The following is a 24,515-nucleotide window of genomic DNA, read 5'->3' on the forward strand; positions in this document are numbered from 1 at the left end:
ATACACTAGTGTTTGAAAGAATGAAGTCAGTGTAAATAGTCATCAGAACAGTCATGATGCACATCGACAAGCAAGAAACAGACTTCTTGTTTTTGTGGTTTTGTTATGGTATAAAAATATCCAGCGGTTTGTAGTCCCACTTTGTTGTTTTGGCAGCTTTAGGAATCCACTGGCATTTCAGATGTTTCTCTGCAGGGACTGTCTTTATAGCGACTGCAGTTTTCCTCACGAAAATGACGGCTATCAGAATCCCTCTAAATGAATGTGATGACTCACTGGCTTCCAAACACAGAGTTTTGGTCCATCATCGCCGACTCTTTGAGTCACCATTACTTTATTTTCACTTATGTTTATCTATGAAAAACATGACCCAACAAAAGACTCTCATCCCAGTGCCAACATTTCGCTTATCATCTGTGGCTCAGTGGAGATAAACACTATGAATACAAAAATCCTGTACTACTAAAAACACGAACTTCACCTGTCGCTACTGCTTTATTTACACAAACCGCTTTTTTTGCTTTGTTGAACTATTTCACTTCAAACCCACATTGTATGGTTGTTACTATTAGCACGATTGCATAAAAACCATATATCTCAACCATATATCTGCAGAAGAAAAATAGTTTCTAATCAAGTAATATGTAGTTCACTCTCTTCACCGCGAAATAAGCAAAATAGAAAAGCAACAACCTTTTAATGTGTTTACAGATGACCAACAAGAACAAACAGAGGGTAGCTTTGCATTGACTGCTGTATTTCTCAGTCTTTTCCCCTGCTCATAGCCAATGTGATGTGCCAGCATGGGAAAGTGGAGCACGTCTTCTTGTGGTGCTACAGACCATTGTTTAAATACACTTTTCAGCCTGAAGACACTTACGAATGAGGTTGTTGTGCAGTGGTTACTGGACTAATATCTAAAAAGGCTCTCCTCTTTATTTTTTTGATGAATTGGTAAGATGTTGAGATGAAGGCAGTTCAGCACTAAAAGGTGATTTCTTTGTTCAGGTACAAGCATGTGCATTAATTCATTACCTAGCTATCACTACAAAGCAGCGCTATTACCAAAATGCGCGAGAAGTAGGTTTCAAGAAGGCAAGTGAATGCAATGTTCTACACTTTGCATGCATTGAATTACACCCCAGTTGTATTGTACAGTGGCTGCTACATAAGTGTGAAGTTTCTTTATTCTGGCAGTAACAGAAAAATAAAAAACATATCTAGTGGGGCAAAAAAGTATTTAGTCAGCCACCGATTGTGCAAGTTCCCCCACCTAAATTGATGACAGAGGTCAGTAATTTGCACCAGAGGTACACTTCAACTGTGAGAGACAGAATGTGAAAAAAAAATCCATGAATCCACATGGTAGGATTTGTAAAGAATTTATTCGTAAATCAGGGTGGAAAATAAGTATTTGGTCAATAACAAAAATACAACTCAATACTTTGTAACATAACCTTTGTTGGCAATAACAGAGGTCAAACGTTTACTATAGGTCTTTACCAGGTTTGCACACACAGTAGCTGGTATTTTGGCCCATTCATCCATGCAGATCTTCTCGAGAGCAGAGATGTTTTGGGGCTGTCGCCGAGCAACACGGACTTTCAACTCCCGCCACAGATTTTCTATGGGGTTGAGGTCTGGAGACTGGCTAGGCCACTCCAGGACTTTCAAATGCTTCTTACGGAGCCACTCCTTTGTTGCCCGGGCGGTGTGTTTTGGATCATTGTCATGTTGGAAGACCCAGCCTCGTTTCATCTTCAAAGTTCTCACTGATGGAAGGAGGTTTTGGCTCAAAATCTCACGATACATGGCCCCATTCATTCTGTCCTTAACACGGATCAGTCGTCCTGTCCCCTTGGCAGAAAAACAGCCCCATAGCATGATGTTTCCACCCCCATGCTTCACAGTAGGTATGGTGTTCTTGGGATGCAACTCAGTATTCTTCTTCCTCCAAACACGACGAGTTGAGTTTATACCAAAAAGTTCTACTTTGGTTTCATCTGACCACATGACATTCTCCCAATCCTCTGCTGTATCATCCATGTGCTCTCTGGCAAACTTCAGACGGGCCTGGACATGCACTGGCTTCAGCAGCGGAACACGTCTGGCACTGCGGGATTTGATTCCCTGCCGTTGTAGTGTGTTACTGATGGTGACCTTTGTTACTTTGGTCCCAGCTCTCTGCAGGTCATTCACCAGGTCCCCCCGTGTGGTTCTGGGATCTTTGCTCACCGTTCTCATGATCATTTTGACCCCACGGGATGAGATCTTGCGTGGAGCCCCAGATCGAGGGAGATTATCAGTGGTCTTGTATGTCTTCCATTTTCTGATGATTGCTCCCACAGTTGATTTTTTCACACCAAGCTGCTTGCCTATTGTAGATTCACTCTTCCCAGTCTGGTGCAGGTCTACAATACTTTTCCTGGTGTCCTTCGAAAGCTCTTTGGTCTTGGCCATAGCGGAGTTTGGAGTCTGACTGTTTGAGGCTGTGGACAGGTGTCTTTTATACAGATGATGAGTTCAAACAGGTGCCATTCATACAGGTAACGAGTGGGGGACGGAAAAGCTTCTTACAGAAGACGTTACAGGTCTGTGAGAGCCAGAGATTTTCCTTGTTTGAGGTGACCAAATACTTATTTTCCACCCTGATTTACGAATAAATTCTTTACAAATCCTACCTTGTGGATTCATGGATTTTTTTTTCACATTCTGTCTCTCACAGTTGAAGTGTACCTCTGGTGCAAATTACTGACTTCTGTCATCATTTTAAGTGGGGGAACTTGCACAATCGGTGGCTGACTAAATACTTTTTTGCCCCACTGTACATGTTGCCCTTCTCAGAAAGATTTTTTTTATCACCTCCAGACTGCATCTGACATCAGTATTTAGTGCTATGGGAATGTTTTGAGCAGTAAATGATTCACAGAGTTGCACAGACCCTCTTCAGAGCAGAAGTTCAATAGTTTCTTTGCTACTTTTCTCTCCCTTTTAATCTTCAGGTTTTGATTATTTTGGCATATGTGAAAATGAGTTTCAAAGTGGCACATCCGCAATTGGTAGACAACACTAGATTCAAACCAACAGCTTTTTGAAGTTATGGAAATTCATGCAATCTGCAATGGCTGAGGTCATCGGGAAGTTTCTTGTCCTTGAAAGTCTGGGCCTGAGTAGGTCTCAAGTGGTCTGAAAGTGAGCCGCGCTCACGGCACCGTCAGCATCACTGCATATTAAATACACGTTGAAACACAAGATTCTGGTCAGACTTGGTTCACGGTCAGAGCACTTGGGGGCGGGGGACTGCTAGTTACATGGTTACTGTAACTGCTGTTCTGTGACGATCATTGTCATGGTTTTCACCACTCCGAGCAATGCGCTGACATCATTTCAATTTCAGGATTGTGGTTCACACTGGAATTACATGGCAATACACAGCCGCAGGTCTTCTGACGGACGCCGGTGTTTAGAGCTCGTTGAAGGTGCTGAATAGATCTCAAAGATATATTATTTTTTGATCAAAGATAGAAATTAACACACTCACAATGACCCACGCACTCGTACTGCAGATGTGTGCATAAGTGCCTATGACACACATATAGGCTATATACACAAACACACGCATACTGAAGTTGCACTGCACGACTTTCGCATACTCTCGCATACTAAGACAAGTCCTCTTTTCGGAAGTTGTTTATTCCAATAATCTCTGTCTTCATCACTTCTTCTTTCCAGAGTGGCCTGTCTCTCTGACTTACTGCTGGTGTTGCTTCAGGCTGAAAACAAAACACAGAAAAGAATTTGTTAGTCGTGTTCTGTCTCTGACATAGGCAGATCCGACAAGACAGGGCTCTTTAACCACAGGGAATATCAAGCCCATGGGGCGAAAGATATTTTAGTGTCTGATATGTTTGGTCCCGTGGAAGCAATTTAATTTACCTGTAAATCCGCGTCTCGTGCCGTTTTTCATATAGCGCAGTCGTCATTTGTAATATAACGAGACATTGTAACCTTGGATTGCTGTTATTATATCGTATTATCTGCTGCACTGAAAAGAATTCCCTTTTACCGGGAGTGACAGCTCGACTTTATGTAAAGCATTAACCAATAATCCGGTTTCACAATCTTCTCATAATTACAGGAGCCTTCTATCTGGCTATACTCCAAATTGAAACAAAGAGGAAAGATACGAGCATAAACCCTCATGTTTAAGGTGCGGTAATTACTGTGGATTTAGCCTTTATCTTGAACCGCTGATTGTTTTTCATGATGACGGCTGCTGCGGCTGCATTCTGCGGCTTTATCGCCACGAAACAAAGCAAGTGTGGCGGCAAACATGCCGCATTTAATTAAAACAAGGAGATAAATCGGATTGAAGATCACGCCACGCAACACACACCTAACTGAGTAGGCATTTTTAGGGCAGGGTGTTCAAAGGACTCGATTCTTGAGAAATCCCACAGCTGATATTGAGAAAATGAAATGAGTGCTTGGTATTTCACTTTTCTAAATGTCATAGCAGAAATCTCAACAATAATGCGCAACACTTCCTTCATCTCGGCAACGCTGTTGTGTAATTGTTTCTCACGTCAGTTTGAGGTGCCTTTTAACTTTCATGATGCTGTTTTGAGAGGTTTTCTCTCCAGTATGAGCTAAACTTCTACAAACTGAGATAAAAGTCAAGTGAAAATGAGATGTTTGGCTTCATACGTCTGTATCAGTCTGAGTCTGACAACGTGTCCCCCGAAAACCACAACAAATTCCACCATTTTCAGCTCAGTCCTTGTTAAACTGTCATTCCTGTCCTAATTGGGCTGTTGTCCCCACCCACCCAGCATCTCCTCCGCTCACACAGAAACACACACACACGTTGCCAGCTGAAATGGAGTGAGAGAAAGAGAGAGGATTCATGGGCACCATAGCTGTCAGCACCTATTCCGGTAATGGCTGTTAAAACAGTGGCCTCTACACCCTGTCTGGTCTGTCAGGACTCATCTAGCACGTTAGATTCTCTGAAGAGTGGAGGGCACGACTCTGGTAGCTTGCATTGTTCTCTCTGAGGGGACAGGTAGCAGCAAGGAGGGGCGGGAGGGCAACAAGGTGGGAGGGGCAGAGCGAAAACACTGTGGGGAAGAAGAAGGGGTCAAAGAAAGTCAACAGAATGATGTAAGCTGATAGAAAAAAAGGGCCTGAATCCAAATTCTTTGTACATTCTACATAAATATGTAAACATCATACACAAAAGGTGTTATTGATACACAAAGTAATTATCTAAACAAATAATTTTATCCAGAGATTTTTGTTTTGACCATTCTACAAATCCCAATACAAGCACTTGGGACACTGAACAAAACAAAATGCAGCCGTTTAAATACAGCATAAACAATTTATTCTGAATAAATAAATAATACCCATTTTGAATTTGATGGCAGGAACACGTCTCAAAGGACCATGCTCACCACTGTGTAGCATCCCTTCTTCATTTAACATCAGGTTTAAAGTTTACGGTTGATTCTAATTAGTTTACATTTATTGATTCTTGCGACCACTCAGATGTGGACTGATATTTATTCAAGCAATCTTCATATTTTAGGAGGTTCCATCAGCATATGTTTAACATTCTTTCTTGATCCAGAGCATTATTACCGTTAATGATGACAATGTTTATCCGGCTGATGATACATCACAGGTTACAGGTTATTTTAATGTGTCAAGTACAGAAAGACAGTGATACGTTTTATTGTTGGTTGGCTGCATTGCACAAACTAATGAGAATCACAATTCATTAAAAAGTCAAATCCAGTACAAATGCCATTTTGCTAACATCTGACCAATCATTCTGTGGAGGGACAGACGAACTCACCTTGCTATCGCATAAGTTCATTGGTTGTTAGCTTCAGCCTCAGGTAGTTGGCTAAACGACAAAGCTACCAGATTTTTTTTAAAAATCTTTGTGTTAAATAAATCATTAGACTGGTACAGTTAAGCGGACGATGTTTTTTTTCTTCACTAGCAGGAAGACTCACGTGTTTTACAATTTACAACCTGTCAGCAGGTACACCTTTTAACTCCATCAACAGTGACAGGCTCCACCTGGTGGCACAAATATGTACTACAGCAAATCCACAATAAATTTCCACCCCATGTCCTTCAGCTTTTACAGTTGGTTTTCATATGAACGCACAATAATATTGCTAGCACCATGTTCAGTGATGCACAAGGTCAAAACATCCTATTTCACAGTTTTCTTGTGGTTGCCATGTGAAGGGCATGTCTCCAGTTGTTTAATAATGCAATATGGAGTGCAGCCTTTTAAAAAAATAAATAAATAAAAAATTAAAAAATGTGTGCATGCAGTGCGCAAAGCCGTGCCAAACATTTCACAATCACTTCAAAGGGAAGTCATGCCTGTACAAAAAATAATTAATACACACTATAGCATGTTTGAGCAATTCTATCACATCTTATGGTGAGAGAGGTACATATATATTTTTTACTCAAGGAGCTTTTTCCCCTGATGCTTGAAAGCCAGTGGCATACTTTATTTATTTCTTGTAAGTATAAAGCAATTTCATAAAGGGCAGTGTAATAACTGATTCAGGGAGCTTTATTTTCCATAAAATAATTAAGTAAAGTAAAGGCTGTGAATGGTTTCTAGGATTTATATTATGGTTTGAAATTTTCCCTGGGTAAATGTGAGGGAATTGTAATTGTGTTTAAATTCAGGTCTGTATGTTATGTTTGCTCAATAATATGTTTGAACTTGCAGGTCCCAGCTTCCATTAATTACCAGGTTATTTATCATATTGTTTGGAAAATGTCCCTTGGCGGTTTCTATAGAGCAACATGGTCGAGGGATCTGCTGAGTGTGTAGTGAATACACAAACACCCAACATGTTCCTCCCTTTTGCATAATGCCTTCAACTTTTACATTGAGTGCTTTTGACATAGTAAATTTGTAAGCGCTTTTCTGTTTCTTTTTAACGTTTACCTAACAAAAAAATATTTATTATGATTGAATCAATTTTATCCAGTCAAGAAAACATTTTAGTGGTGATGACTATCCTTGAAAAAAGCCCTGCCATACTTTTATTAGTCCAGTGTATGAGCAAGGTGTTACATGGTGAGGAATAGAACGATGAAGGCTGGAAAGATGACAGAGCCAAGAAAAGCAGCAGGACACTAGAAGGTGAAGCTGGGGAAGGGGTACAAATAAAGGTCACGGTCTGTGAGTGGATGGGGTCGTTAATAAATAGACTAATCCAATAATCTCTCCCAGGGCCACACATGTGGGATGTAAGATATATGGGGATGAGAATGTGTGTGCGAAAGAGGGCAGAAGCAGTGCACGAGCCTGTGTGTCCGAGGGAGGTGTTGGTGAGGATGTGAAGGTCACCTTGGCACGCTTTGGATGCGTGTGTGTGTTTTTGCATGTCAGGTATACAGTTCAGCAGTGGCAGTTGCAAAGGGAGCAGCGATGTGAGTCATGGTTCACGCATGATCCGGCTAACCCCATCCCCCAACACAAACCACCACCCTAAAAAAATAAAAATCAAATAAATAAAACTCACCCTTACCTTATTAAGTTAACGGACAGCAACACCCAGGGCGGTGTATGCGTAAGCTTGTGTGTACGTGTGTGTGTGTCTGCATACAAAGTCTGCCTGTTTGTCTGATTTTCGGGTGAAAGGTGTAAGGGAAGACAAGGACAAATACCTTTGGGGGAGATGAAAAGAGCCCAAGGCATGAGCCTACCTCTGAGTGTGTGTGTGTTCAAGTGTGACAGAGGGGGCATGTGAGACGAGAGCCAACCGATGAATCCTGAATTAACCTTTTCCTCGCCTCAAGCGGTGAGAGGATGCACACACACATTGATGGGGCTATTACACATGCATGCATATAGCAAGCCTGGCCTATTAGCAGGTCGACAAGTCAACCATTTGCATGGGATTTATCTTACAATAAGCACTGTAATCTCCAACTGTTGTTGCCACCCTCTCTCTGAGCCTTTCCCTTTTAAATGTGCATTAGTCTATTTTGTGTCTGTGTTCTCTGACGCTAAATAATTACCAGGGTGAGTAGGCTAAATGGATTGTCCCAGACCTCACCATCATACCTCTGGGGCCTACGGCAACATCAGCATAAACACACATTAAAGCAAGCCAGAGGTCGAAATATATCAAAACAAAGCGCCCAGAAAGCAAAGGCCATGCAAACCTAGTGGGTGATGTGAATGGAAACAATATTAAATGGGCAGTTAAAGTTCAGGCAGTGTCATTGGTCAGAGAATAAGTATATATTATAACCATACTGACAGCTCACATCAAGTGAAATACACTCTACTGCACTTGGTTTTCACTTGTGGGTTCCAAGTAGGTAATTAGTGACGTTTCTTTGTTTACTTTTTACTTTCAGTGTATCTTTACACACATAGAATCTTATCTGGATCTGTCAGTATGCTTTATATTTACTGGAAAATAGCCTTAAAAAAGCCTTTAAGGTAGTCTTTATGTCAGTTATGAGTTCTTTTTTTTTTTTTTTTTTTTTTTTTTTTTTTTTTTTAAATGACATCAGAAACAGCAGTATGCGACATTACGTGATGGCAGAGCTTCAGTTCATCCTTTGTCATTTTTTTTTTTTTTTTTTTTTTTTTTTTAATAAATAGGACAGGGGGAATGAATGAGAGAGAGAGGGGGAGAGAAAGAAAGAAAACCAAAGGGGAGAAGAGACGGTGAGAAGGGGGGGGAAGAGAGACAAAAAAAAAAAAAAAAAAAAACTCCTGGGTCACCTGTATGGAGAAAAACAAACAAACAAACAAACAGAGGAGACAGCAAACAACAAAGAGCAACATAATAATAGAGAAAACAAAGCACCATCACAATAAACTAGCTAGTCATAGATATCAGTATTTACTAAGTAATAAACAATATTGTGCAGCACGCAAGATAGACAGCGCACAGTGTGCTTTGAGGCAGCAGCCAAGAAAGCTTTAGTCCGCGTCTGTGAATACCCATGTGTGCATACCTGTGTGGATCAGCATGCTTGCATTCCAAAGGTTTCTCCATGTAATGATCTGCTAGGGAGTGTGGGGGGGCCTCAGCCCCGTCCTCCAGGGTGTGAAGCGGGTATGGAGGAGATCAAAACTCCAGACATCCAGAGGCCCCCAGAACACAAAAGACCATGGAAGACCAACAGAGGGGCAGCCGCGCCACAGTTATGAGTTCTTTAATAGAAGTTTTGCAAGCCCAAACCACTCAAAGTAGTACTGTTGATTAATATTCTAGATTTGATTATAGGAACTAATTAATATTTAAAAAGACAGACATTTAATTGTGAAAAACACGTTAAAATATATAATAAAAATATTAAAAAATGCTTTCTCTGCGACCTGCTGGAGCGGGGGGGCTAGGAGGAGGAGTTGGCCGTCCGACTGCGGTCTGGAGTGTGGGGCCTCCCTGCTGCTGCTGCGGAGTCGGGGCGGTCTGCCTCCCCCCACCGCAGGGAAAAGGGTAACACCACCTGGGTCTGGGGGCAGTTCCCCCCCCTCCAGGGGCAAGGGTACCTAGACCCGGTTTGTAGAGTACGCTTAGGGAGTGTGATCGTGTGTACAGCGTCTCTTTATGTCTGTCTCCACGTTGGTTGAGTGTGGAGTAAGTGTATATGAGAGCATGAGGGTGGGAATGGATGTTTGTATATGTGTGTGCCTGTATTTCTGTGTCTATATGTCAGGTTGGGTGTCAGGCGCCACCTCTCTGGGGACATCTCAGGCCCTCCAAGGTTTGGAGGCCTATCTCCCCCTACCACCACTTCCCCTGCCAGTGGCGGACTCCCTCAGGTGTCGGTGCGTTGGTGGTTCTTTGTGTCCGGGGGTGGGCGTCCGGGTACACACCGGCTCACTCCTTGGCGGCCGCTTATTGGGGCCTGGAGCCTGGGGCTTGCTCGGGCCACTTCGGAGGTGGGGTGCCCCCGGCCTCTCGGCCTGGGGCTCGGTCACTCAGGCACGGCTGGCTGCCGGCGGAGCTCACGGGCGCGTCACTGCAACTCCCCCTGGCTTCTGCTCCGCGGCTGCTGAGTGAGCCCTCATCTGGGACTCTCCTCAGCTCTTTCTGGGACAGTGGTGCGGCTGCCCCTCTGTTGGTCTTCCTTGGTCTCTTGTGTTCTGGGGGCCTCTGGATGTCTGGAGTTTTGATCTCCTCCATACCTGCTTCATGCCCTGGAGGACGGGGCTGTGGCCCCCCCACACCCTCTAGCAGATCATTACATGAAGGAACCTTTTAAAAAACAAAAAACAAGCGCGTCCATGCTCACAGGTGTACACACGGGTGATCACACCCACAAACTACACCCTTTTTGGCTCCTACCTCAAAGCACACTGTGTTCTGTTGATCTTATGTGCTGCACAATAATGTTTAATATTTAGTATTTACTGTCATATTCCCATATATCATTGTGATGTTGTTTATTCTATTACTCTTGTTCTCTTCTGCTTGTTTTCTTTTTTCTTTCTCAGCAGGTGATCCAGGTGATTGATATGCATTTTTTTTTCTTTTTTTCTTTTTTTTCTTTTTCTGCTCATTCTGTTGGTTTTTGTTTTTTGCCTTTCTCCCCCGTCCCTCTTCTCAGCTGTTTCTCTTTCCCTCTTTCTTTCTCCCCTTCTTTCCCCCAGTCAAGTCTGTCCCGTATTCAGTAAGTGAAAATAAAATAAACAATAAAAGGTGAATCAAATGGACCATTATGGCAAGGCTGGGATGGTCAATTTGGTAAAGTAAATCCATTGGGCATCTTTCTTTGCCTTTAGACAACAATTCTGATGGCAAAAGAGCCAAACGGGACAGGCAAAAAAAAAAAAGAAAAAAATATATATAATAAAAATATTAAAAAATGAGATAGAGGCAAAGTTTCTGGCTTGTTAACTGAGTGCTATCCTGCAACAGCACATACTGTGTTGGTCAACTTTGAACAACTGTGTGGTGCACACCTAATGCAGCTCTCACTGCTCCAGTCTTCAGACACATCTCAGCAGGAGTAAAGACACACACAGAGAGAGAGCAGTGAATAATTTAGCTGGCTTTAATTAGAGAACATAAGCTGACGAACTGAAGGTAAAAGGTGTAAACTCAAAACAGTTATCTGGCTCTAACCTTTCCTGGAAGTTTTTTATAAATAAATAATAGTTAATACTAAGAGTAAAGCAATTAAATACATGAGCTAACTTAATGGATGTAAAATAAAACAATTAAAGATTAAAAATATGATTTTGTTGCCAATTTTGACAGCCCTGAAACCCATCATAGTGAATTTTATTTATGTTTACTTACTGCGTAATATAAAATCTCTTTTGTGGAAACTGTAAATAATGCAATATTTGTATTATAAAAGGGTAAATATGACACATTAGTGCTGGTGTATTTGGCTGTTTCTTGCAATTGACAACTTTCTGAAAAATTAGTGTTTCTAGTGCAAATCCTTGACAAACAGTTCACAGTAAACAGGAAGTTATACCCGTAGAGTAAATAACTGATAAATACTATAGTGTGTCTGTGTACCGGCACATCTGGACCAAGATTCAAAAGTAGCTGACTCCTGCTTCTTCATGGAAAACCGTCCAAAGTCCGTTCACCCTGCTGCTAACTGGCAGCAATACAAAGAAGCCGTACAACCAGACCTGCTCAGGATGGGAGACTACTCAGTTCCTCCTGCACACTTCACAACAAACTATTTCTTTATTTTTACATCCTAGTTATTAATTCAGTCATTTATAATCTTCGGCTTTGTATTTGTAGCATATACAGGCTACATCTGCATTAGATTAACTTGTGTTGTATGTCAGCCATCAAAATGATTTTTTTTTTTGTGGGGCAAAAAGTTGCATAGAAGTTTTAAAAGTTGATCTCATATTACCCGTGCTACGAGTGCAGGCTTGCAGTCTCTGCTGGGAGCTGCTTCCCATCATGCGAAGACTTCCCAGATTTTTGCACAGCAGTAGGGCTGCAAAAAATCCCAGCTCAGCTTTTGTTGGCTGATGGCCTTATGTTCCTTCTTTAATTTTCACTTTTTTCTACTTAGCCATTAGCACGCAGTAGTCGAGTTAGAAACCAACACGGGGATCTAATGCTCATCTGTCTGTTTCGGTTCTGTCTGCTGCCTACTTGTGTCTCTATCTCCTGGCCAGCTTGGTGCATCAATTTAATTGCAACATACTGTAAAGTGTGGAAGCCTTCCATCCAGTTTATCAAGTTATATCTCTGCTGTTATCATCCTGTACAGGTCCAATTACAACAGCCAGTCTGAAGCAACTGCTTGGACTCTGCAGCATTTCAACTGACCTGCAGCTGACTGTGTATGAAACAGGCAGTACTGATAAGCAGAGCTGGCAGGTTGATGCATCCAGCTGTTTAAAGAATACAGAAATCTCTTGTTGTTTTACGGTGACACATTCCTAATGCCAAACAGCACACGCTCGTACACAAACTCCCCAGAAACAGACACAGACGCACACACGCATTTTTCATGGATGTTTCTTCGGTGAGAGCTAATCCCCTGCCGCTGTCAGCCGTGCTTTTTGGAAAGCTCCTTACACAAGCCAAAGCTCATCCTGAGTGTGAAATAACACACACACACACACACACACACACACACACACACACACACACACACACACACACACACACACACACACACACACACACACACACACACACAGATTTAAACTTAGGGTGTAAGATTGCACATAAGTTTGCCAAAGTCTTGTCCATCCAGTCCTGTGAAAGGAACAATCATAGAAGATTCCTTTGCACGGGTTTTTTTTTTCATATTTCAACATCCATCCATCTATCCATTCTCCTCTGCTCATCCTTTTTGGGGTCGAGGGGATGCACAAAAATATAAAAGACATTTCATCTTGACAGCTTCTTTTTTTAAGGAAACAGACTTGGTAAAAACATTTGTACTCAAGCCATGTGCCAGCCAGCCAACAAAACCAACTAAAGCAAAGGAAAAAAACGCACTGCCCTCATTCATATCTAAACTAGCAATTCCTTAGAAGTTGTCTGGTCTTTTATTCGTGCTGCAGCCTTGGTGTGTGCATAGAACTGCGTTTGCACTTTTATGTCAGCAGGAAAATACTTTTCAAACGTTTTAGCACAATAAAACCTGAAAGTGGAATATTTTCTATCATACTCAAACCTGATGCTACACTTTTATTGCGAAGGCTAAAATGGTAAGCGTGCTGATGTAGAAACAGTTAGGAGATGTGCGTAACAGAGATTTATTGGTTTCACACACACACACACACACACACACACACACACACACACACACACACACACACACACACACACACACACACACACACATTCAGGCGGCTGTTTTCTGTTTCATCTGAGTGACTGGGTGAAGGCAGAGGAAGTGAGACTGATGAGGTGGAACCTTCGGTCTTGTTCTCTGTTTCCCAGAGGATTGATAACAGCAGTGCAACAGAGCTGGCAGGACTCTTTTTACAGTACCAGTTTTTTGCTTTCATAGACTCCAGAATTTAGCATGTGCACGCAATAACGCCACAAGGGCTCACAGCTGTCACACTTTTAAATTGCTTGTGCTATAAAGGCCCTCTCGTGGACTTTTGCATACTTTAAACGGTAGCAAGAAAAAAACAGAAGATGGTAATTTCGAATATTTTTGCATTATAAATGGTCAAGCCGCTACACTTCTTCTGTTGAACTACACACACGCGCACACACACATACACACACTGGAGCCTGATCCTGCCAATCATATGATTGAGTGATTATCAGCAAGTGTGAGCACCTCTATAAAGTCAGGGGTACTTTGCTGCTCTGGAGCATTTAGGTGTGTGTTTGTAGCACAGTGCTACAATTTCTCCAGGAGTGGACGTTCCAGCAAATTCACAGCAATACTTAAAGAAAACCCAAGAGTGGCATCTCAGACTGTTCAGGCATCAGTTAACATGATAAATGTTAAACCTTATGACAGTACATTACAAGAAGACTGAATAAGTATGGCTTGTTTGGTAGGGCTGTCAGTTTAAAGCCTGTTCTGTCCAAAAAGGACATGGCAGCGCGCCTTAGGTAAGCAAAGTACAGAGCAAAGCACAGAACTTCTGGAACAATGTCTTTTGAACAGACAAGACCAAAGTGAAGAAGCCTGGTGAAAATCAAACACAGCATATTAGCACGACTACCTCATGCCAACTGTGAAACGCAGTGGTGAAGCAGTGATGATTGGGGTTTATTTTTTTAGACAGAGGACCTGGACAATTTGCAGTCTCTGTGTAGACCATGAATTCCCCTGAATAACAAAGTAATTTAGAGTCAATTGTGAGGCAATCCCTCTGACAGATAAAGCTTGGCCAAAATTGGGTGCAACAACAGGACAGTGCTCCCAAGCAAACAGCCAATGTATAATACTGTGGCGGAAACTTAAGAGAACTGTGTACTAATGAATGTCCACAAATTAAATTAAACAAATCAAAGCTGTAAAGAAGAGTGGGACAAAATTCCTCCACAGCGATGTGAGACGTGGATAAAATCATACAGAAAATTATTATTTCAAGTTACTGCTGCTAATAAATCGTGGGTTTTTTCACAGGACTACACGGTGTCTTATGAGAGATTTATTTCATGCCTATAGGATTAAAGCACTTATTGCATTATAAACTTTATGCCCTAATGTTTTGAACAAACCTGAGTAAATGCCTTTGTTCTAAAAGAAATGACTAAAGACGAACTCTGCAGACATATCCAGCAAACAACCTTCCTGGAAGCCTGTCAGATAAAATGTGTGAGGGACTTCCTCTGTTTCTGTTCAGTGACCTTTCAGTGGTTTCCCTGTAAATCGTCCTGGTACCTCTCCCTCAGTGGCTCATCTATCATGCCCTGTAAATCCATCACCTCCATCTTAAGCAGTAAAACCTCACAGCTGTCTGCAACAATGGGTTCATCTCACTGTCCACTATATATTTGCTCCACATATCTCTGGTCCCACCTTTCAGTTCAGTTTAAGGAGATTTACTCTGTTGTGATTTTGTTTTATTCTGCATCTTTCTGTCTGTATTACTTCATTGCTGTATGTCTGTCTGTCCCTCCTTATCAGTTTTTTTCCTCAGCCTTTTGTCGTGTCCTGTATACCCGTTTTATTTCTTTTTTCCTCTGTCCCAAACGTAACGTGTCTGTTTGCATCTCTCGTCCCATCTGTCTCTTGGTGTCTGTGGTGCGTGCTGTCTCTCTAGTACATATCTGTCTTGCTTACTCTCTCATTCTCTCTCCTAAGTATGACTCTTCCAGTGTGTCTGCCCGCTTCTCTGCTTTGCGACAGTAAAACTGACAGAAGGAGAGAGTTATGAGCCACTGGTTCCCCATGATTTACCGTCTCTGGACAGAGACATTATACAACTCAACAATTGCACATGTCAGGAGTTTAGCTTATGCTCTTATCAAGGTTGACTAGATTGAGTTACCTTGCTTACTGGTATGTGGAAGTAAATGAAGAGTGACTTCTGAAATCACTTCTGTGACCTTCAGTCTTACTACCAAGTATTAAAAAATACTTTTTCCTCCGAGTAGCATCTCTTCTGAAATGTAATCATGGAGTTACTCAAGGTTATTACCCGAACTTGTCATGAAAGTTCAACAACTACAAAAACCTGCTAATTCTCATTTTCAAATCACACAAGCCTCTGATTAGTACATCAGATACTATTTGTACCGCTGTGAGAAGCTTCTTTGCATCTCAGTAAATCACAGTAGGGCCAGACAGCACTGTGGGTAGGAAAAAAATGTGGTTAAACTTTGCCTCTATCTCTGTGCCTGACTTGTAGACACACGTTCTCCTTTTTTTAAACAGCCATCAGATGATTAGTGAGATTTCTAGGGTTATGGGTGGGTTCTGGTTAACATCCACTGGTTTTTATAACATTTTTGCCTGAATCATTCAAATGAAAAATCAGAAATTGCATGAAGACTTTATTTGAAATGTAACACCGTCTGAAAATGCGCCTTTTTTGTGTCACTACAACAAAGGAAAAACTGGTTGTTGCAGTAAGTAGTTAATGTGAATTTTTGTGCATGCAGAAGGCAACAGATTTACAATTTTTGCCAATTTATCATAGTTAATCGCCTTGTTATCACAAACCGATTACATGCATTTGCCAACTTGACCCCATTTAATCTCATACTGATGGTAGCAGCTGATACCATCTTATTGGAGTTTCATCGCTGCAAGTTGCTTTGAAGATGGCAACTGACTCCCAGTTGTCACAGACCTGGACCCATTTTTAACGCAACTATTTCAAAGGCAACGAGACTGCAAGCTCATTGCACAGACTTGCACCAACTTTTTCACCACTGTTTTCCATAGTGTGACTTAGTTAAGCAAAGTAACTGTGCAGGCAAATGGGAAAACATATGTCAATTATTTTAAAGTGTCCTCACACTGTATGATCTTTAAAGCTGGCAGAACAGGCCTGATGTTTCTCATGATAAACATACAGAGCATCATCTGCTCTTTATGCTTACAGCCAAATACATATTTTTTAATGGATTAAAGAAAATCTTTGCTTTCTGTTTTTCTCACTTCTTTCTCTCGCTGCCTTTCTCATCCTTGTTATAGCTGCTGCTGCTTTTCTCACTACACCCACCAGTCTCTAAGAGTTAACTTGCTTACAGAAGTTTAGTCTGTGCAGCCCAGACAGCTATATGCTCTAGGGTAGTTAAATACCAAAAAATAAAAAAAAAGCTTCAAATTTCTAAAAAAGGAAAAACAAAACAGCAGAAAGCTGCACTAACAATATAATATCCTCAAGCGCCCTTTTATCTGACAAATACATTCATAAAATACTTAATTTACACTGTATTCCTTTAAATACAGACAGATGCATGCACGCACACAGACGAGCACCATTAACCTGCCTATAACCATGCTGACAGCTATCTCATGGCAAACGCATGAAATGTAACGGTTCCATATCACAGTCTCATCCTGCGGGTGGATATAATTTCTCAGACACCAGCTGTGATTCCTTGGGATTTTCTAAAACCAGTAATGACCCAAGCCTAATTGTGAAAGACTCATTATAATAAATTCCACATTGTTATTTTTGTAATTCTCAAATCTGCTGGAACTTTCATTATATTTCATTTTACTCACATATACATCTGATAAAACAGAAACTAATGGAACCATCAGTCCTTACTCTTTGAAACAACATACCGCTTCTAATGTTGGAGCTTTTTTATAGTATATTTTGTGACAGTGATAAATACAGCCCCAAATGGTTTTCCTCACACAGCATGGTAAAGTAAAAGTAATGTAAATAAGTGAACGTCAGTTTTTAGGCATTTACAATACAAGTCAGCTCTTGTCATTAAATCTATGTTGTTTTCTATTTTTGTTTCAAGTAAAGACATGAAAGTGTATGATGCCACCCATTAGTTGGTTTCTGTTCTGAATCTAATTGTATTTGCATTGCATTTGTCTTGCTTTTACAAATCAAATGTAACCATATTTGGATAAGAGGGTAGAAATTGAGAGTTGTAATAATAATAATAATAATAATAATGGATTGGATTTATATAGCGCTTTTCAAGGCACCCAAAGCGCTTTACAATGCCACTATTCATTCACTCTCGCATTCACACACTGGTGGAGGCAAGCTACGGTTGTAGCCACAGCTGCCCTGGGGCAGACTGACAGAAGCCAGGCTGCCATATCGCGCCATTGGCCCCTCTGGCCAACACCAGTAGGCGGTAGGGTAAAGTGTCAGCCTATGCTGGCTAGTTAGCTCTTGGTTAGCAAGCCACAACCTTTGGGCTGTATCAGGAAGTATAACAATCCACTGTAGTGACCTGTTTCTGAATAAGGAAGCAACATTTAGCTTGAAAGTATATATAACTGGAATGCTAACTTTGGAAAGTGAAATACAAACTTTAAACAAAACGTATTAACTGAACAGCACTCACATGTGAGTCAGCGTTGCCATGCTCTTGATGATGTATAACTACAAACTGTAATATAGTTTCATATAACAACTTTTACAAATGGGAAAATCAGACACCAAACAATTGTAAAAATGCGTATTTCCTGCTTGAAAGTATTAGCACTGGACTTTGAGCTGGAAAACGAATCGTTCAAAGAAATCATTAAAAGCCCAAAATGACTATGACATTTTAAAAAAAATGCCTGAAATATACTTGCACAGTGAATCTTTATAGATCTTTATACCCGTGCAGGCTGCATTGATGGCGAAGTGTAGTTGCTTATCCAAGGAAGTGCATGCCATGTCATTAAGGTGTAGAGTTAACACAGAAGTATAAATCTGCTGTATGTTGTTGTACTCACTTGTTCTGGTGCTTGGAGCCCTGGAGGTGTGCATGATACTGCTCAATGGAGTTGAGGACCACACTGCAGACACTGCAAGAGTAACTACTTCGCAGCCCTAGAGAGACATAAACATATTATAGTTACTGTAAGTCACTTTCTGTAAGTATGATTTATAACAATCCCTAAAAGCTGTCATCATCATCATCATCATTTGGATCACCAGCTAGTAGTAGTGAGCCCAACATGAGCAACAATAAAAATCTGTACTGACACTAAGTAACAGTCTAATTTTTACCCTCAGTAGTGCTGGGTAATTTTCCTAATTAGAGTGCATCTGGAAAGAGATTTGATTAGACTGATCATTAGCAGAAAACCAGTTACATTTTTAGATCCTTGGATCAGTGCCCCCTTCTTTTTAGTGCCTGCGTGTGTGTGAGGGGTTCCTTTTTAAAACTTGCACTAGAAAGGCGGGTACCGCAGAAGAATTTGGACTCTAGGAATCAGAAACGAACAGCACAGTGGGATGTGTGCATGTCTGCTTTGTGTGCATGCACAGTTGTATTGTGTTGGTGAATGCAAGCTTGAGTTGGTGCAGCTCAGACACAGATGTTAACTAATTAGAGGGTTTGCAGGTGGTCGCGATGAACACCCAAAAATAGATCGATGAATTTGGAGATACTCATGGAGTGGGGAGAAGGGAGAGTTGGTGGTGCGGAGATGGGGATTAGGTAGAAGAAGCGAGTGAAAGAGAGGAAATATCCAGAGAATAATACGATGGTTTAAACAGAGGAGGGAATGGATAATGATTTATTACACTGCAGCATTGATGTAGCATTCACGCTGGTGTTTAATGACCACAAAAAAATGTGTATCCAAGCCCCAAAATAACGTCCCGTGGTAACTAGAGCACCGATTTTAAAATCGTCTTTCTTTTTCATAAAAGGAAGCAGAGGAAATGATCTCTCTGGGTAATCAGCAACACGCTATAATTGCCCGTGTTTCCCCTGTTAGAGATACAATGAAGAGCTATTTTTGTTTTCTCACTTTTTGCACACTGCAGAGCCATCACTGCAGAACTTTACTTTATTTTCTGACAATGGGTGTGAAATTTTAGTTATGCTGTGCAACTAAAAATTGGAGTGTGCCTGCTTGTGTGTACATGCCCTTTTCGCTGCTGTCATTATCGTCCTTGAGATTTATGACTTGTCTTAATATTCCTTTTGACCTTTCGTAGCAGTAATTGGTGAAGTACACTGGGAGATGAAGTTGTAATATAGTTAGGAGTGGTGGGAGGTCGTTTAGGCTTGGGCTAGAGCTGCATAATGTGGCATATCTACTCCCTGTTGCCTCAAGAGTCCCTTAGTCTCTTTCAGGGGTGATTAAGGATAAGCAGTCATTTACAAGAAAGCCAGGACTGAATTAGTTGCCTGAAGTAACTGCTGTCTTGGCTTAAATGTTGATATTTTTGCAACTATTAGGAGCTAATAACTAATTCTGTGTGTATGTGTGTGTGAAAGAGAGACAGAGAGAGTGGGAAAAAAGAGAGCCGGCACATCTTCCACTGCCAAAATGTCATTACTTCTGTTCTCTCTAAATGAGAAGGCTATTAATTGGAGAAGCGATAATTTAGAAAGAAAGGAAAGATAAGTCTCTCTTTCTTCTTTCCTCTCTCCTCCCCGTAATTCTATACTGCTGCAAGGATTACATAAAGAGGTCTATTCTTTTATGTGTGATTATGAAGTGTGTTACATGTGCATGTGTACACGTTCGCAGACAAAGGCAGCTTTCCTGCTTTTAGCCTGATTGATGTCACCTCCACACTGACTGCCCGAGTAGCAGAGATATACAATATGCTGCAGTTTGTGTCAGCACCAGCCTTTTGTAAACACACGCATAAACATATACATATGCACAGATAACGTGTTTTGGTTAATAAAGCAGTTCTGGCACAAGACCACACTGTGCCCTAATCCATGTTAATTACATGCAGGGAAAGTGTGTGTGCAACGGTAGTGACAGCACGTGGCTCAGGGTTGTGAATGTAGGGTTTTTTTGCGAGCATGAGCAGTATTTGTGAGGGAGTTCTAAGCCTTGTTAATTACACAAGAAGATATGCCAAGAAGAGAGAAAAGAGGGGGTGAGAAGCGCTAAGACAGTGGGTGTGGAGCTGTTTGTGGCTGTCGTTTAACGTACAGAGCCTTCTGGCATTGCTGGCACCCCCGGTGTGGAGATGCCTAAATGGTTGTCAAAAAAGTAATGAGCTACATTTTGTGCTTAGAAAATTGGGAAAATTATGTTTGTTTCAAGAGTCTTGTTGCAGCGAAATTCAACATCCTGCTGCAGTTTCAGTGTGTGATGAATTTTAGCTTTCAGCTTTTTCACTATGTCCCAACTCAAGCAACATTAATGACCCATTTGGAGCACGATATTTGTGGCTCGTTCCAATACCACGCGCTGCCAAGCTCTGACTGCAGCTCCTTTTTATGTGAGAGGCTCAGAGGAATTTCAGGTAGCGGTTAGCACTAGCAGTTGTGAAATCTAGTCTTTTGCACACACTTTTGGTGAACGGTGGGATTGTTTGAAGACAAAGAGGGAGGGAAATGGGTCGTGTACAACTATTGAACATCAAGTTTCCTATGGATAAATTCAAGGTAGAGTTTCCTCTAATTTGCACTCACTGTAGGGTATTCATGTGTAATGTTATTCATGCTTCTTGTAGGATATTAGTTTATGGAGCGCTTACTACCCCAGAGCCTTTGTGCTTTAGTTTACCATGTGCTTTGCAAGATTAAAAATGAACTGAATCCAAGAAGAGCCCATTGAGATGCAATCAAAACTAACAGTCTGCAGCAAATACTTGACAGAGCCTCTCAAAGGAATATATCGCAAATACCATAGAAGAGAGGGGTTGAGATTTGGGTGAGAGTCAGATTAAATCCAAGTGGAATTTTACCAGCAAACTTTGAAGGACTTAGAGAGAGACTAATTATTTTTTTGCAGCCAGTGTGACAGTAATTGGAGAGACCATCTGTTTCAGACAAAGAAAAAATTACCAGGCGCAGGAAACTATCTTTGTGAACTATTGCTTTTAAAAAAGGATTTCCAGATTCTCTTAGATTTTTCTAGTTTTCTAGTTTCTTCACTGTAAGCAACTAATAATTCTTAAAGGTAGCTTATTAAGATGGAGTTCATGGATTTTGGGATTATTGCCAGAGTCGTTCAGTAAAACTTTTGAAAGACACATTAATAATTATTATTGGTATAATTGATTTACCAATAGAAATGGGCAAAAGAAATGGAAACAGGAATGCATTTAGTGGCATCTTTCTCTTATCTCTAGTGTTTCATAGTCCAACATTTCACTTTATTTTCCTGTCTTTAACTGAGCTTTTGGTCGATAATAACTCCAGAGGGAAATACACAGGTCTTTAGCTGCTAAATGCTCCACTACATTCACTAGGGAGCTGCTTACTTCACATGATGTGTTGCTGGACAGGTAGTTGGTTTATCACTGGTGAGAACAGCTGCTTGCTGCTGCTAGAAATGACACCGTCGAGCGTGATGAGCCTAAAGAAAGATGTGCCAGTTGCACTGTTAAACAATAACAAGGAACTGAAAAAATGTTAAAATGCTGCACGCTGCCGAATCGAGCTGAGTGATAATTTTCCATGTTCTTCACTATGAGTCACTTTTCCACATAACACTATTATTTGAGCCCATTTTATCGGGTTAAATAAGACCTTTTGGGTACTTTTAACATAACTGAGGAAATATATCCTCAAAGAATACTTAAAAAAGCCTAAAAGTATATATTGGTTTTCGGTAAATTTACTGCTTTGTTAGATAAACTGTTTTTAATTCCCAGAGCGAGCTGGTATTCGGACCTACGGTGCTTACACTACATCTTAGTTATGTGTTTCTGCATGTAATTCTGATGTGTGACTGTGTCACAGTAAGTGGGAGAGGAGGTCAGCTCCGTCTCACAACTCTGGCACAGTCATCAATTACACACAATTTTCTCTCGGCTTTAGTGCTTCACCCTCTCTTGGGTCCTGCACACACACATACACAGACACACTCTCCATTCCTAGACGCTTATCTCACTGCTTCTAATTCTCTTCGGAGTCTCCAGAGAGCAGAGACAATGCGCTGGCTCTGTCTTAAGGGGTTTCTCCCCCGTCATGATTTATGTAAAGACACAGCCGAGTCAGCTGGGCCCCATCCCTCGTCAGTAGCTACTCCCTTGTCCACCACTGTAATCCATCTCCAAGGATTTCGCCTGGCACCTAGCTGTGGAAAGTCACGACATTCTTGCTTGTGTCCCGTCTGTGCAATTAAACCAGAGAAATACATATAAAAAATAAGAACCTGCATGTGTTTAAATGTCAAGAGGTCTTATGATAAGTTTTGTTCATGGCCACAGGGGGATGAGACAACACAAGTAAAGGTCAATATCATCAATAGGACACAACAAGAAAACACAGTAGGCAGACTCTGTAGCCATAGTTTGGAGAGTAAGAGAATATTGGCGTGCAAATAATTCACCTGCCTTGTGGGGGAGATAATAAGGATGACAGATGAGACATGATGCCAGATTGGACGCCACAGTGGTTTACACAAACACACACATTTAGACACAACCTAACCAAAACAAAGACTGAGTATGGCAGAAGGAAGGGGGTGGGAAAGAGATAAAACGAACGTAAAGAGAAAACTATTCCACAAAGGGAAAATGAGGACGAAAGGACATAGATGAATCTGTGCTTGGCAGAAGCCAAATTCCTCCTTTCTCCTCCCCCTCCTGTGCGTATTTTGCTTAGTTCAGCTGCCACCTCCTGTTCGACCCTCCCACTGTGATTACACTTGATACACCTGTGACTTCACACCTTAAGTGGTGATAAAAAGCCAATCTGACGTGAGAATCTCGGACCAATGGAAATTCGTCTAACTCAAGAACAAACGAGTACAAACAATGGAGCTGCGCTGTAGTGAACAAAGCGTTCCAGACTAAAGGCCTTGGAACAAACACATGAATGACAGCCCGTATAATAAATCACGGCAACAGCAAGCTCACTTAGAAAACTTCGACCCGTTAAACGTCTCCTGTTCAAGGGCAGTTAAAAGATTTTGCAGTGCAGCCTTGCTCTTCAATGAGGACGATTGTCTGAAAAATAAACAAAATTCTAATTAAATTAAAAAAATGTTTTCCGTGGTTACATTATGAAATTTGGAGTCTGTGGGATCTGGGTCACAGTATGTGAATGGGGGATGATATCTAACATGACACCACTTAAAGCCTCTGAGCCAGTGTAGGCGGCAACATGACTCATGCTTTTAATATGATTGGCTTCTTGAGATGATGATTTGTGTCATGGCACCTGGAGCATGCAGCAAATAGCACTGCTACGGCTTCACAAGTGGATTTATGTTTGTCACAGGCTGTGTGCTGTGTGGTACGAGCATGCGTCAAACTTGTATGTGTGCGGTAGAGGTGTCGTGTGGCACTCATGAATGCATGTTGGACTCAGCTGAAGTAGGATAATGTTTGGTGATATTGGATGATATCACTCCTAAGAACCCGAGAAGCGAAAGTGGTTTCTGTGCCAAATGCTATTCATAATTCAATTAAAGTACCCATCTGTTAGAAATATTTGTGTGAGTGTTGGAATCATTGCCCCATTATCTCCACATTTACTTGTTTAATTTACTAATGTTTGACCATTTCATGTGCCATTTTGTGTGAATCATCACACACATAAATATGCATGCATGTAATGTGGTGGATTTCACCTGTTGAGCCTTCTCTGCTCTGCACTGCATTATCTCTTAAGTATGCTTTTCGCAATGTGCCAGGAGACTTCACATACAGCTTTTGACATATACTGTTGTGTTGTGACCCTCAGTGAGACAGATAGTTGACTTAAAGAAGAAGCTTTGGCTAATCCTTGCAAAAACACAGCCATGTCTTTATCCAAATGCATGTAAGCTGAGATCTCAACACTAAGTAGTGCTGATGGTGCTAAATTTATCAATGAATAACTGGTTTGCCTTACCTCAGTTTAACATATGATATGTACCCCCACACTGAAAGGCATATCAGCATTTCATGAATCCTCATTCACTGCTGCACATCTTGCAGCATCTTGCACTCCCACTTATCGTCTTTCCTCTGACAAAGTCGC

At 41.3% G+C, this 24,515-nt stretch overlaps 1 protein-coding gene across 1 annotated transcript in view; it reads right to left on the minus strand.

The window, feature by feature from the left end:
- Positions 1-3,637: 3,637 nt before the first annotated feature.
- Positions 3,638-24,515, minus strand: part of LOC146655638 (zinc finger matrin-type protein 4) — an 80,357-nt gene continuing 59,479 nt past the window's right edge. Inside the window, exons 6-7 of the mRNA XM_085428339.1 lie at positions 18,352-18,448; positions 3,638-3,773 (exon numbers count right to left, since the gene is read on the minus strand). Of these exons, the coding sequence (XP_085284465.1) occupies positions 3,752-3,773; positions 18,352-18,448 (119 nt within the window). The 3' untranslated portion in view covers positions 3,638-3,751. The remainder of the gene's footprint in view (positions 3,774-18,351; positions 18,449-24,515) is intronic.

The sequence above is a fragment of the Rhamphochromis longiceps genome, linkage group LG13 (assembly GCF_057381845.1).
Source record: "Rhamphochromis longiceps isolate RC_006_pf linkage group LG13, R_longiceps_female_GT1.1, whole genome shotgun sequence".
Classification (NCBI taxonomy): Eukaryota; Metazoa; Chordata; class Actinopteri; order Cichliformes; family Cichlidae; genus Rhamphochromis; species Rhamphochromis longiceps.